The 14898-nt window shown below is 39.5% G+C and overlaps 2 protein-coding genes across 5 annotated transcripts in view; one reads left to right on the forward strand and one right to left on the reverse strand.

The window, feature by feature from the left end:
* The window catches only part of LOC106950766 (disintegrin and metalloproteinase domain-containing protein 11-like), a 28148-nt gene extending 20460 nt beyond the window's left edge, over positions 1 to 7688 (forward strand). For 2 of the 4 annotated variants that reach the window (XM_015037828.1, XM_015037831.1), the window contains 4 exons: positions 166 to 334; positions 1418 to 1529; positions 4735 to 4752; positions 4977 to 7688. In XM_015037828.1, the coding sequence (XP_014893314.1) occupies positions 166 to 334; positions 1418 to 1529; positions 4735 to 4752; positions 4977 to 5149 (472 nt within the window). In that variant the 3' untranslated portion in view covers positions 5150 to 7688. Of the gene's footprint in view, positions 1 to 165; positions 335 to 1417; positions 1530 to 1867; positions 2242 to 2262; positions 2354 to 4734; positions 4753 to 4976 lie in introns of those variants that run through there. The other 2 variants (XM_015037829.1, XM_015037830.1) reach the window with 2 other exon arrangements.
* An 831-nt stretch (positions 7689 to 8519) lies between these two features.
* Positions 8520 to 14286, reverse strand: p3h4 (prolyl 3-hydroxylase family member 4 (inactive)). Its single transcript, XM_015037833.1, has 7 exons — positions 13760 to 14286; positions 11849 to 11998; positions 11589 to 11760; positions 11381 to 11509; positions 11157 to 11302; positions 10717 to 10800; positions 8520 to 9115 (listed from the first exon to the last, which is right to left on the reverse strand). Exons 1-7 carry the CDS (start codon positions 14207 to 14209, stop codon positions 8966 to 8968), a joined length of 1281 nt encoding a protein of 426 aa, XP_014893319.1. The 5' UTR covers positions 14210 to 14286; the 3' UTR covers positions 8520 to 8965.
* Between the last annotated feature and the right edge of the window lie 612 nt (positions 14287 to 14898).

Here is a 14898-nt window from a genome sequence, read left to right on the forward strand (position 1 = left end):
CCAAAAAAAATGACCTTGAACCGCATGAAAACGAGGGCGTCCCTTTACAAATAATTAACAGTAAAAAAAAAAAAAAAAAAAAAAAAAAAAAAAACGTTCACTTTTAATATTGTAATTCCATTTGTCTTCTTCCACTTATGTGACGCTTGTGGACGCTTCACCCAGAGGCGGCCACGCCCTGCTGGAGGATGGCTCTGACATGGGCTACGTGGAGGACGGCACGCCCTGCGGTCCCAACATGATGTGTCTGGAGAGACGTTGCCTCCCCGTCGCGGCGTTTAACCTCAGCACCTGTACAGGATCTAAACTTGGACACATTTGCTCTGACCACGGGGTAAAGACATTCAGAACATGATTTGATTTTTAGATGGAAAAATGTGGGTGTTTATTTATTAAACTGGTTTTTCTTCTCCAGGATTATTTTAAAACAGAGGCTTGATATTTCAAATATTAAAAAAAAAATCATAATAAAATCCAAACTTACGTCTATGGATTCATGTTGTAAACAATATTTATAAAATACTCATTGTGGTAATATAGGTTGTTGAAAGTCTGGCGCTTTAATTTAATTTAGTTTTGTTTTATTTTCCACATTCTATTGATTTTTATTTTTGCGTGGACAGGCATTCAGGAAGAATAAATGTTTAAAACGTATATAAAAGTTCTGATATTCGTTATTAAAATTTATGTCAAAAAATAAGATAAATCATATAGAAAAATATTGGTGGTTTTACAATCACAGGGGTTTTCTTTTGTCTTTTTTTTCCAATATTTTTAACCAAAATACCTTATTTGTGAAAGAATCAGCACAAAGAAACGAGAAAAAATGAGCTAAGGATTTCACTCCATATATTTTTAGATTTCAAAAATAACTCATTTTACAATTAAAAAATGTTGATTCAAGAATAAAATGAGATGTCCTAAAGGAGTAGATTATTTCAGCAGTGAAGTAATTGATTATGTCTCTTGTTCTATAACAAATCTATACATTTAAATATACCATTTACATTTTATGTGGATTTAGTGCCAGACTGTTTTTTTATAGAGTTGACTTTTCTTTATATTACTTTTCCTATTTATTCCATTTTATTAAGACATTAAAAGCTAAATTATGGCATCTTGTGTTGAAAACTGACTAGAAGATCAGTTTACTTGTTCTGTGAAAACGTATTTGTACACTTACAGATTCCCTCAGTTTTTATATCATCAAACACATTTAATAATATCAGATGAAAATGGCCTGAGTAAATACAAAATCAATAGAGATTTGAAATGTTTTCATTTATTAAAAAATCTATCTGGAACCCTTTTTGCTGATTTTTTTTTTTTTTTTTTCCACGTTGTACCCCTGTTTGCTTACTGTTCACCCCCCAACCGTCCCGCAACAACAACAACAACAACTGCTTCTTTCCTGCAGACCTGCAGCAATGAGGTGAAGTGCATCTGTGACTGGGACTACACAGGAAAGGACTGCAGCGTTTTTGATCCCATCCCTGAGCCCACCGTCCCGACAGGCCCGGAGAAAAAAGGTCAGCGGCAGAACTCGAGCTTTCCCATCTCTCTCTCTTTCCCATCTCTCTCTCTTTCCCATCTCTCTCTTCCTCTCTCATCATATAATCCCCCGCTCATGGTCTCTTCTCACCACCTTCTCTCTGTGCTGAAACCACAAAGTGGGATAACTCACCTTATGTCATGAGGATGTTGAGCTGTGTGTTTTCCTTCCTGCTGAGTCTTGCTGGTGTGTGTTGAGCGTATGTGCTGAAATGTGAATATGTGCGCGGTGCTTAGAGGTGTTTCTTTCGTTTTTTTTTTTTTTTTTTTTTTTGTGGGACTACTTTTTTTTTAAGTGTCTCTTACTTTCTTGCAGTCTGCCAATGAGACAGAGAAATTAAGCAGCTGCTCTTTTAGGCCCAAAACTGCCACCCTGAGCAGGAGGGTGTCCAGCTGAGGGGGAATGAGAACAAAGTAAAACATCTCTCTCTCCTTTTTTTTTTCCTTCGTGTAATTGTTGTCCCCCACCCCCTTGACCCCGTCCCACTGAACCTCCCTCGCTCACCTGCCACCCAACGTGATGGTCTCCCCCTCCCCTTCATCTCTCTGTCTCTGTCTGCAGGTTTCTCACCATCTGCCTCTCTCTCTCTCTAGTTGATGTTGTACTGTGTTGATGCGGTCTTCTGACGTGTGTTTTTTAGTGGTGTTGTTTTTGTTTCTGCCCCTCCTCTTCCTCCGCACCCTTCCTCCCCTCCCCTCCCCTCTGCGCAGGTCCCAGTGGCACCAATATCATAATAGGGTCCATCGCAGGTGCTATTCTCCTGGCAGCTATAGTCCTAGGGGGAACAGGATGGGGATTTAAGTAAGAGTTCTGGCATGCCTTTGTGTACCTGTCTGCTTCTACCTCAAGAACCCCCATCCACCCCTCCCACTATCACCAGTCTGAAATAGCTGCAACTCATTGCCCAGTAGCTGGGAGGGGAGCTGGGGAAGTGAACTCTGAGATGCTCTCACGCTTGAACGCTTTATAGGCTTTGAGATCAAATCATCACCGAGGTTGTTTTTGCTCACGTTTTCCTCCTACCTAAATGCGTTTTCCCGCTTGCAGCGACGGCTGAGCAGGAGGAAGATATTTCTCTGACAGGATCCGTTAGAATCAATCCGATCTACACCACTGGTGCCACGTCTGGAAGTTCCCAGTTACTTTTGTTTGCCTTTCTGGACCTTTCAAAAGTTCTGAAGAATCCCAAATTTATTTATAAGACTTTCTGTTAACCTTCAAAAGTGGTCTCTGTTAATGGTTCACTTGAAGAAAGTTCAACACTTTGCAAGGAAAATAAAAAAAAAAAGAAATGAGGGATGACTCAAGACTTTTGCACAGTATTGTTCATGTCGGCTTAACCTAAGCAAACTTTTTCCATTTCTACTTTTATTACCTTGTTCAAGCCTCCGTCATTCATTTTTCCTCAGTAGGCCTCATCCTCACTCTAGTGCAACAGACCACCTCTGCATGCTCGCTATGGCTCCCTCTGTAAGACCCGACCTAAAAGGACGACTGATGAATTGGATTATCTTTGAAAGGTTATGATTTATTGCATGCTGTCGTTCCTTTTAGGGTCAGTGGGACAGTGCTGGCCACATTTATTAGGACTCCTGGTAAGGATGCATATAAAAACGCTAAAGTCATGCATCATTTTCTTTGGATGTACAACTTCTTATTCAAAGTTTTAGGGAACAAAAAAAACATTTAATTAAAGTACATTTGTTTAATTGGTTTATATAACATCATTGTTTTGTAGCATAACTATTGATGTTGCTGGTGGTAGTTGTTTGTGCAACCCCCTTTTGCCAAATGTACACAACTTCATCTAATCTGATAACATTTTAGAGGATCAGAAATAAAGAGGGGGATCCTCGATCATTCTGCAAAACCACAAAATCTTACCAAGAGTTTGGTGTCTAGTTTCTAATGCAAATATCTTGGCAAACTTGAGAAGAGACAAAACTAACTTACAAGTAAGTTGTTTTTTTTTTAGCAAGACATAGGAGTTTGTTTCAAGAAATTAATTCCTTAATATTGAAGTTCCACTGGCAGATTGCAAGACATTTTTCCCACGTTATAATTTAATTTGTCCGCCAATAGAACAAATACTTTTTTATAAGTATTAAGGAATTTTTTACTTAAAACATGCCTTTGTATCTTGCTGAAATTTCATTTTTAAGTTTGTCTTGTTTCAAGTGTAGTAAGATATTTGCACTAAAAACTAGACCAAGATTACTTGGTAAGATTTTGTGGGGGGGTTTTTGCAGGGAATTTGTTCCAAAATCTCTGCAGATTATCCAGAGTTCTGTTTTCTCCATGCATTCTTCTCTTGAGGTCACCCACAGGTTGAAGATCAAGAAGATGGTAGAGTTTGTGTCTTGTTGAACCATTTCTGTTGATTTGGCCAAATGTTTTGGATTATTAATTAGCTGAAAAATCCAGGAATGACCCATTTGCACATGGTGGTAAAGTCCAGCATGTTCTTATTTGCATTCTCCTGGTGTTTCACAGCAGCACAGTTCTTCCTCTAAGTTTAGCAGTAAGCATGAGGGGTTCTCACAAAATGGCCTCCTTTATGTCAGAATGATTGTTGCCAAAAATCTCAACCTTTTTCTCTTGCCAAAATTTAACAAATACAAATGTACAAAAGAGTACATTTAAGTTATTTTAAAATACTATTTCGGAGCTCACAGGGGGCTTTCTTAAAAACTATTAGTTCTTAACGTTGGTTTTGTTTCCTCTCTGAATAGATGTACTCAAATGTGGCTGGCACTGTGTGCATGAGTTTCTTCCTACTAGTCAGACTTATTAACAGTTTCTGCTGGATGTGATCTCGCCACTTTATTTTGACGGAAGATCATTTCAGTGAGACTGTCGGATGGATATCATGCTGAATTATCATTGTTGGATTTATGTCTTGTACTTGAATCCAACAGTGTCCTTCAGTGGAGCTAATTCAATAGAAACAATTTGAAGTTTTAATTCAATTCTAATTAATATTTCGCCCGTTTTGTGCAGCTAGTGTTCATGCTTCTTCACTTTGTCCCATTTTACGCAATGTTGTAACAATCTAAAGAAAAAAAACCCCAAAAAAACAAACAAACCACTGTTGTAGTAATTGTATTTGTACTTTCCCGGTCTTGCTGATTGAACATGTTCTGACTTTTTGTCTCCTTTCTTGGCTTGCTTCTGTGATGCAGGAACATTCGAAGAGGAAGGTACAATCTTAGAAAATATAATAGTCAACTTGTAACTTAATTCATTAAGATTAATTGGATGTTTTTTTTTGAGGATTATTTCACTCCTGCTTGACAACGATGCATCTCGATGCAACATCTGCTTTGACTTTAAAGCTAAATTTATATACTCGTGCCATTTTTCTGCCCGTCTGTGTTCATCTTCCTGCAGCTGTTTTTTTTTTCCTTCTGTCCTTGTGTTTCAGATCTGGAGGAGGATAAGATCACTGTCTGTCTCTCTGTATGTGTCCTGTCCATGCTCGTCTTCCTCCTCGCACCGTGTCGTTTCCACGATAAAGAAGAGGGGAATGAAAAAAAAAAAATGAACACACAAGTCTTCCATTTCAGCCCCAGGATCTCTCCAAATCTACGTAGATGATCACTTCCTCCAAACCCCCGTCTGCTCCTTCCATTTGTCCTCCTTTGGGACCCCCACCACCCTGGGGCCCATGGGGCTCCTCTCTCGCCATACCAGCCAGATCACACTCATGTGGCTGCTGCCAGCTGAGGATTGTGTCCAGGCTTCACCTAAAGCAAGGATGTGGCTGTCCCTGTGGGAGACGCCAGGGGTCCTTATCCAGTCTAGAGGCCCTTTGAATGTGCTTTGGTGTCTTCTTCTCACAGCTCAGACATTCTGGGGGAAAAAAGTACACGTCGATGGTGGACCAATTTGATAAGAGACTCAGACCTGCCACTATTTCAGTCCAAGATTCAAAGCTGGACGAGTGCACAGACCGAACTAATGTGACAGAAGATGAAACGTTGGCTTTTTTTTTTCCTTCCAAAAAAATGGACCTGAGGTTCAGTACCTCCATAACTGGCCGTGACTTGGTGCACCTTTAACTGGACAGCTATCAGATCAACATTTGGAGACGAGGAAACGACTCCAAAAGAAATCCTACAATTGTCTGTTTGCATGTTTTCCAAACAGAGGCTAAGGAAAGACTAATTGCCAAAATAAGTCGTTTGCAGTGCCTTGCAAAAATATTCATACCCCTGACAACCTCTTGTCACGTAACAAAAAGTTTGTAGATTAAGTGAAGCTGAATAGCTTTTCACTTTTTAAAAAAAACAAATCTGAAGTTTGGTTTTCATTTGTATCCACTCCTCTTTTATTCAGATACCCTTAAATAAAATCCTAAGTCGCCTTCAGAAATGATCTAATTAGTAAATAGAGAAGCTGTTGATGCCACAGCTATTAATCGTTAATTTTACAAATCTTGCTTTTATGAACGAAGAAGCAACAGAAAAGTCAGCTTTGAGCAAAAATAAAAACACAAGTCAGTTTTGTCGTTTGTAACAGGCCAAGGAGGTTTTCACCAAGAGAGAACAAATGGGCAGATTTCTTATAGAGCTGAGCTGTGTAGATTGATTATCTCTATTAATACCATATAAATACCATATAAATTTAAAATGGTATGCGTGTCAGAAAACCAACACTGCATGTGAACCTGAACACACAATGCCCCTGTTGAAAGATGGTAGTATCATGATTTGGGGCATGCTTTTCAACAAGGAAGCTGGTCAGAGTAAAAGAGAAAGATTGATGGAGCTAAAGACGGAGCAAACCTGGAATAAAATCTGTTAAGATACTGAAAAACTCTTCAGATTGGGGTGAAGGTTCACCTTCAGCAGCACAACAACCTTAAAGGCCCATGCCTAAATCTAAAACTGTGGTAAGACTTAACTTTCTTTTCAAAAACATTATGTCTGAAATTTCACTGTGCAATTTTGCAAAGAATAATGGGACATTATGTTCTCTAGATGTGCAAAGCTAGTAAAGAGATAACCCATAAGATTTCCTCCTGTAATAACTTTAACAAGAGGCAACTCTCCATGTTTTTACCTAAAGGTATTAATACTTTCGCAAGGCACTGTATCAATAATTCTCAGCTTATGAGCATCTTATGCTCCACTAACTTCCTCCATGAGTTTTCAGGTAAAACGAGAAGCTACGTTGTTATGGTTTTGGGATCATTTTTTAAAAGAAACCACTGAACTACGAAGCAGCAGAGACCGTAACTTAGTGTTTTAAATGTCAGAACGACCAACGTACATTCCACTCTACCTGTCCGTGTGCCCTCACCTCTTCCAAAGTGTGTAGAAGGTTTACTCTGTATGTCTGCGATTGTGTGAGTGTAAGATATTTTTAAAGGAAGCCAGAATGTACAGTATTTGTGTTTACATTTAACGTAGGGGGGCAGTCGCGTCCACGCACACGTGTAGACTCCTCTTAGGTAGGCAGGTTTTACCTCTCATCTCTTTCTACGACCTGTTGGCGGCCGCAGCCAGGCGGCGCGTTGTTGCCAGTTTTTAAGTCTTGCATCGACAGGAAACGAGCACCTGCCCACTGTACGCACACCCATTTGTAAATATGTGCAAATTATACTGAATGTTAAATGCAACCCATGAAAGCTGTGTTAAAACATTTAGTTTTGTTTCCACTAATGAATAGCCTCTGATCTCTCGTCACAGCCTGCATTTGCAAAGCCCTCTAAAACACAACTTCCTTTCATGTGTCTCTACATGTGGCTTAACAGCCCTGTCTTTCACTAAATCTTTTGTACGTTTGTTGATAGCCACCAAGCCTCTGAGAAAAAGCCCCCCCGACCCACCTACCACAAAAAATAAATTAATAAATAAATAAAAAAAAAACTCTGAGGACCCTTTGCTGTACATGAGATTAAAGTTTTGGTTTGGGGTCCAAGAGGCTGTTTGTCTGATGCTGTCAGTGTGAATGAGGTCAGTTTGGTTTGTATGAGGTTTGCACTTTGCCAGATGCACTATTGTTATTACAATATGTACAGAGGGAGCATCAGATATGATCAAGAGGGGGTTAAAAAAAAAAAAAAAAGGAAAAAGAGGCATCTTTCACCATATTTTTAGACACTATCTTTTTGGACTGAGACAATGGGGGGAAAAAAATCAACTGATGTTTGTAGATGGACTGAAATGAACAAAAATAAAATGCTGAAACATGAAGTCACCTCTTCTCTTACATTATCCTGCCTGTCTTTGGCTTTATATCTATAAAAATAGAAGGCATTACTATGATTTTTAAAGTGCGTGTACACTTGACATGTAAAATCCAATCTCATGCTACTTCTATTCAAAGCGTACATGATTCTTCTAGGTCAGATTATGGACTGCCACGCAACGTCTTTCACAGTATCTATGCTGCTGACACATAACCTTAGTCCACTACTGTCACTGAACCAAAATATTCATCATTACTTATGGATGCCCTCTATCTCAATCTAAAAGAAAACGACAAAAGTCATTGTTTTTGCCCAAAGAAGGCACGTTGAGAAATCGGCCTTTAACTAGACCCAATCAGTCTGAGGTCATGGAGGATCAGAAGAACATAACTGTGGTCTTAGACTCAAACTTCAAGATTAAAAACCAAATGCTCTATTAATAAATTAGATAATTATCACATTAAAAATGAATAAATGTCCATGTGTTTAGACAGGACATCAAATACTAATGTGTGTTTCTAATTTTAAGTAGTTTAGATTATTGTAATAATCTAAGGGTATGTCGGTGCCTAAAAAAAAATAAAATAAATCAAATTAAAAATAATTTAAAAATCAGCTGCAGGTCATTCAATATGCTGCTCAAGAGTCCTGAACTTCACCAGGAAGTTTGTATTTAAAAAAAAAAAAAAATGTGAAAATTCAAAAAATGAGAATAAGGGTTCACATTTTTGGTGTGCAAGTTTTGGCCTTCTAGAGAGACAGAAACCTAAATCGTAATTATTAAAATAATATTTTAATTGCGAGCAACATATCTTGAAAACCAAATTGTCGCTGGTGGTAATCATTCAGCATAAGAAATGTTACGAGTCACCTTGCTTATGAAAATGGCACACGGACATTCAACTTTCTTTAAATTAAAAAAAAAAAAAGAAATGAAGAAAAAAATTGCAGAAATGTCGTGAACACTTGGCAGCGCACAGGCCGACGACCGGCAAGAAAATAACGGTTTAAATAAGGCTGATATCCGTCTCTAATGTTGATCAATATGACTGGGTGGAAAAAAAAACAAAAAACAGGAGAAAATCAGTTTTGCCGTTTCTTCTCAACACTGTAAGAAATGTAAATGTCAGTTGAAAAGTCTTTTTTTGGTTTTTAGCCATGGGAGGTGGGATGGAGCCGGAGGAGTTAGCCCCTCTGCACACGGATAAAAACGGACATCAGTCGGCCTCCTCACCAGCGTCCCACTTAGATTTCGGTTCCTGCCACCACTCTGCCAGGAAGGACTCCTCATAGTCACCAATTCCTTCAAATTCAGCGTCAGGGTGTTCAGAGTGAGAGGTGGCCGCTTCTTCTGGACTCACCACTTCCTGGGTAATAGAAGAACAAGGCAAGTTCACATCAGGCGACATGATTACTTCTTTAGCCTCATTCTTTGTAGACAAAAATAAAACATTTTCCTTCTTGGTTCCCATAAATCTTTCACACGTGCTCCCTGTAATTCAGCCCTGTCCTCCTCCCCCCTCTCGGGTCCAGGAGGTTTGCAGGACTAGGAGGAGCTGACCCGAGTTAAATTGGACGTGGCGCAGTGTGAGTGGTCGACACCTCCAAGCCACATACCGCACGCTGCTGGTGGAAAACACAACACCCCTCCTTTTCATCCTCACTTCCCTCCCTCCCCCTCCGTCTTTTAGCATTCTCAACTTGTATTGCTGTGTTAGAAGTGTCATTCCCACCGTGTCTGGTCATGCAGACAGTTCAGGTCTTATCTGCTGAGACATAATCATCTCTGGCTCAGGAAACTGCCACCAAGCCAACTCATTGTGGCTTCGTAGGAATTTAGATTGTACTGCAAGACAAAATCTCAGGAATGGAAAATCTTCATGAGGTTGTCTTAGAGCCCCTACAAACTTGTCCTTGTGTCGTCTGATATATTTGAGTTTTTTGTAAATAAATTAAGATGGAAATGGACAAAAAGGCCTGTAATTACAATGCATTTTGCTAGACGATAAATTGTCCCAAAAGGTATTGCGATAAATGATAATATTGTTATTTTGAGACCATCTTAATGTAATATAACACATCCTCAAAGATCAATAAACTTTCCATTCTAATGAACATTTAACACTGGAACTGGAAGAGATTTTAAATATCCAAAATAAATAAATAATTAAAAAAAAACAGAAACAACAAATAAAATTAATTATGAAGTCTCTGTAAACAATATTGTCCTTCCAAAAAACAAAACAAAACAAAAAGGCTAGTTGAGACTATTTGTCATCCAGTTTTTGGTAGAAAAAGAAACAAGATAACTCATGTAAATGGAAATTATTGAGCTTGTTTTATTATTTTTTTTAATGCAGTTAACTGATTTATTGCTTACTGCAACAGGACTATGGACAAGTGATGCTCTGCTTACTTTGACTGTAAGACGTTTGCCAGACCCGTCGCATCTCTTATTGTCCACCAGACTTAACAGAAGATCCTTCTCACATATTTGTCTTTTTTTTTTGCATACCAAACCACCAGGATTGTTTATCAAAAATACAATGTCTACATGCTTAGACGTGTGATGGAAGGACAAGAAAATGTTTATTTTTTCCTGGTCTGATGGACATCATGAAGACTTGGTCACCTTAAGTTGCTATAGTTTCTAATATTCCAGTTCGGGAAACACAAGGCAATGTCCCTCAAGAGATTCATCAATTTTTGGATTACTTGCAGTATAGAAACGCGAAGCACAACATGCAGTCAACATCATATCTGAACATTTCTGGATCAAATCTTTGGTACACAAATGCAAGATTCAGTGGTTTCGTTTACGGTAAATGAGAAACTATGTGGTTTTATTGTTATGTTTATTTCGATATTGTATGATTAATAGCAAAGTTTAGAATTATTATGAGGCTAACTTAGCATTACTTTATCATTTTTTTGCTATTATAAAACAGAAATCCCAGAGGAAACGTACCTCATCGTCTGTGTGGAGGTAGTTCAGTGCAAACTCGAGCATTTCTTTCTGTTTGATTGTCTGGTTGTAATACCTCAGGGCCTCCTGAAACGTGAAAGACAGATCAGCATTTGAGTTAGCTTAGTAAACAACAAAAGTGTTTTATAACCCAAATTTGGTCTGTGGTTTTTTTTTTCCCCCTCTCCTGCTACAAAAGTGCCACATTTACAGTTTTACAGCTGGTACTCTGAAGCTCCTGCCAAATTTACACCACGTAAAAATGCAGAAAATACAAGTTTGTCGCGATTACGTGAGTTTCTAATTACAGCCCCTGCGACTGTGTTAACGATTACGCCAGCGCTGCTTTTTACAACGTCGCTGCCCTGCTTCACTGGGTTTGTTTTGACCAACAGCAGATGGACCGGGAAACAGCAACGGCGGCGGCGGTTTGCTTCACTCACAGGCCGCGGCTGGAAATCCTCCTCCTTGAGCCCCCACTGCGCCCGGTAGAAACGATAATAGGCGACGTTCTGCTGCATCACCTGGTCGCTGGGGTCGAACAGCATGTAACTGGCTGCGCAGGGAGCCGCGTTCTTCACGTCGTTCACTGGAACGGACGACAAGAGCTCATGGCAGATTTGTACAGATCAAAAGAGAGACGCCTGAATCTCAGTTTCGTTCCTACATTTATAGTATGAAAACTGAAGGTAGTGGTACATGGTGGCGACAAACTTTTCCACAAAGAACCCTCCGACGCTGGGCGTCAGCTGCTCCTCGCATCTCACTTTACATTTCAGCACATCAAGGAAGAGATCTGAGGGCAGAGGAGACGAACATACTGTTACGCATCTGCAGCGCGCTGAAATGAAGCTGCTGCCGTTCAACCCCGGTACCTGCTAGGGACGGGTAGAAGTCTTTAAACTCCAAGATTTCATAGGAGCCTTCGCAGCCTGCTGAGCAGAGGCTGTACACCTCGAAGAACTGCGTGATGGCCTGCTCCATGTTCCTGGCGCTGCTGCTGAAGTCTCCACTGTTGTAGAGCACCACGCTCTTTAGGAAAACACTCTACCAGCAGAGACACAGTGGTTATTGTTTTCGGCAGGCTTATACGTCGATCTGTGTGATTTTGTGTTTAAAAGGCTTTGCTACTGACTTCATACGGCTGCTCCTCGTGGTCGATGAGATATTCATCCACATCAAACAGGCTCTTGTAGTAGTTCATGTTTTTGGTCAAATAGGGCTCGTCTGGGTTCTTCTTGAGGAAGGTGTGGGTTGCAGACACAGCCTTCTCCATGTTGTTAAGCTGAGGAGGAACACAAGGCATGATCACAATTTCCACAAAACTCACACGAAGGACCTCATCCTTACTGGTCAATTGTGCAACAGGAAGAATGTCCTATTTTCCTACGTTTGCAGTGCAAATGTGGTGCTGGCAGTGAAGGACAAGCAGTGCTCAAGTGAAGATATTCTTGTAATCCATTAATTATCCATTTGACTTTGATTTAGAGTTTTTGAGGCTTAGGAACATCATCTCTCTTTACCTGCCTTTTCTATAAGTTTTTTTTTTTAGAAAAGGCTTGTAGGAAATCCTTTCTTCTACTTGAGGTGGAAAAAACAATGTTCTTTCTGAACAGCCCATTTCATACTTGAACTCATTGGAAGCCATAATGGAAACTTCTTTTTTTTTTTTTTTTTTTTAAGAAAAAGATAATTCTGTCCAGACTGATCCATGTCAAGAACAGGTTGCAATAACTCCCAAACAAACAAATGTCTCTGTTCTGGTGCATTGTGTATTAGTCTTTAAAGTTAAGATCTGAATGCTAGACAAAAACAAAGCTAATAAGAGTTTTAAAATATTTTTTTAAAAAACGTAAGAAATAACTCATAAGTGATTGTGAATGCTGATTCTGTCGAGCTTTGATTGAACATAGAAATACTAGTCTTGTTATTTATTTGTATTTAAAGTGGTAGACTGCAGATACTGCCTACATACATAAAAAAGAGGGTGTTGATGTCAATCGGCTGCAGGTTGATTACAAAATATGAGTGATTCATTCATTCACCTCCTACTAGACCAGTCCACTCACACAAGTCTTGTCTAGAATTGAAACATGGACTTAGTGATCAACTCCAAAGAATGGAGTTGATCACTCAGTCCAGATCAAGCTGTGCTATAAATTCTGTAACAGAATAATCTTATTGTGTATTTATTTTTAATCTTCACATTCTTGCTAATAGTATGTACTGAAGCTGTTGTTGTTTCTTTTTGTGTCATTAAGCCGCTTTACTTAATTAGAAGTAGCATACTGACTGATAAAAGATAAATCCGATTAGAGATTTTATTGGGGATTAGCATTAATCCCGAGTTATTTCAGATCAATTCCAGAATAACTTATCTAAAATTATAATGTTTGATAAAGGTCGCTTCCTGGAAAGGCAAAGTTCATTCTTCAGGTTTTGAAAAGCTATCACTGACTTGTAAACATCAACATAATCTCATGTTACTTAACTTCACTACATATATCGGACCTAACAGAAAAAAACAAACAAAAAAAACTTTAAAAAAATATAATGCTGAAATGTGTAAAGATTTTCTGAAAGACTCTTCAGAAAGTCTGAATAAATATTGCATAAATTTTAACAGATTACAACAAAACATCAAAAAGTGAGAGGCACATTTCATTAAGTGGTCTAGCATGGCTAAGGCAACACTATTAAATCCCCCACAAGAGAGGAGAATTGGGGGATTGTTTTCAGGGAGACACTGGAAGAGACGTGGCACATGCTCAATTCGGTCTGCAGGAGGGCGCAACAAGGCAGCAGAGAAACTGCCCTCCTCACCTCTGACTAGAAGTTTCTTCTCACTGAGTCCATTTGGGTGTATTTACTATAGGGAGTCTGCTATTCATATTTTAGCAAAGCTACAATCATACGCCAAGATTCCAGAAGGAAAGCAAACCTGAATCACACTCTCAAAAGAAAAACAACTACCGCACAGCAAGTCAAGCGCAAAACGTCAGCATCCAGGCCACAATAGACCCAAATCAAAGCTCCCAGGTCTCACCTGATAATAAGCATACTGAATGTACCGATACGGTATCCTTTTCTCAAACGTTTCCAGTAAATCCCTCCGTGGATAGGAGAATTTAAAAACTGGGAACTCTGCCTTGCACTTTTTCAGGCAGGCAGCCCTCAGCAGGATGTGGCGCACAACGCGGAGGCTGCTGTCGGGGAGCGGGGAGTCGCTGTCCCGGCTCGCGGACCTGCAGTTTCGGCCGCAGAACGCCTCGCTGTCCCGCAGCAGCCGGTGGAGCCGCAGGCTGAGCTCCAGGTACTTGACGCTCTCCGCCCAGCTCTGCGCCGCGTACTGCTCCAGCGCGTAGTTGTACGCGGACTCCAGCGGCATCATGTCCTTCTGGGGGAAACTTTTGAAGCTGTACTTCTCATACTGAGCCTCCACCAGGAAGGGCATGAGAAGGGCCAGGCACAAGTTTCTCGGGAGCATCATTCCCATTCCCCGACAAGAGCGGGAGTCCTCTCCGGCTTTGAATGGATCCAGGAGACTAACCCCCTTTTTCGCCTCTTAACAAGGTTTGCTCATGTCTGCCTGCACGTAGACAGTAAAATCCCTGTAGGAATAAGACACTAAAAACTTGAATCCTTAGGCAATATTTTCAAAATAAAAGTTTTTCAAACATTGTAAATCTTTGAAAAAAAATAAAGAATGTCTAGTTTATTGAATACCAACCTCGTGCTTTTTTTTAGATCTAAATGTTTTAAACGGGACACATTTTCAAACAAAAGTTATGCATCATCTTTAATTCAAGGAAACGGGTCATTTCTCGTTTAGAAATTCCAATTTCAACTCTTGGAAATTATTCTGAAGGTACAACTTCCTGCTAACGGTGTAAATGGTGATAATTTTCTCTTGCTTGACAGCAAGCAAAAGTCTGGACCTCAAGGAGGAAAGCCTGTAAATACTCAGTTTTGTCACTTAGCAGGCGTCTAGCAACCCCTGGTTATTACAATATTAAACATCTTTTATTTATATTAAATATTAAAAATATTTTATTTTTCAACAACGTAATTTTACATGTTCCATTCGTAACTTATAAAATACTTATCAGCAGATTTATTTGAAAAGTTTTGAAAGTTTTTGGCCCTACTTAAAGTCTCCGTAAACTTGCAAGATTAAACATTATG

This window comes from Poecilia latipinna, unplaced genomic scaffold, assembly GCF_001443285.1.
Source record: "Poecilia latipinna isolate Pla-1442-1.1 unplaced genomic scaffold, P_latipinna-1.0 Scaffold420, whole genome shotgun sequence".
Taxonomy (NCBI): domain Eukaryota; kingdom Metazoa; phylum Chordata; class Actinopteri; order Cyprinodontiformes; family Poeciliidae; genus Poecilia; species Poecilia latipinna.

Excerpts from the sequence above, each read along its gene's own strand:
- p3h4 (XM_015037833.1), bottom strand. The coding sequence starts at position 14,209 with ATGGGAATGATGCTCCCGAGAAACTTGTGCCTGGCCCTTCTCATGCCC. Across the intron at positions 11,999-13,759 it reads TTCAGTATGCTTATTATCAG|CTTAACAACATGGAGAAGGC; the intron begins GTGAGACCTGGG and ends GTTCCTCCTCAG. Across the intron at positions 11,303-11,380 it reads TCAGTTTTCATACTATAAAT|TGAACGACGTGAAGAACGCG; the intron begins GTAGGAACGAAA and ends CGTCCGTTCCAG.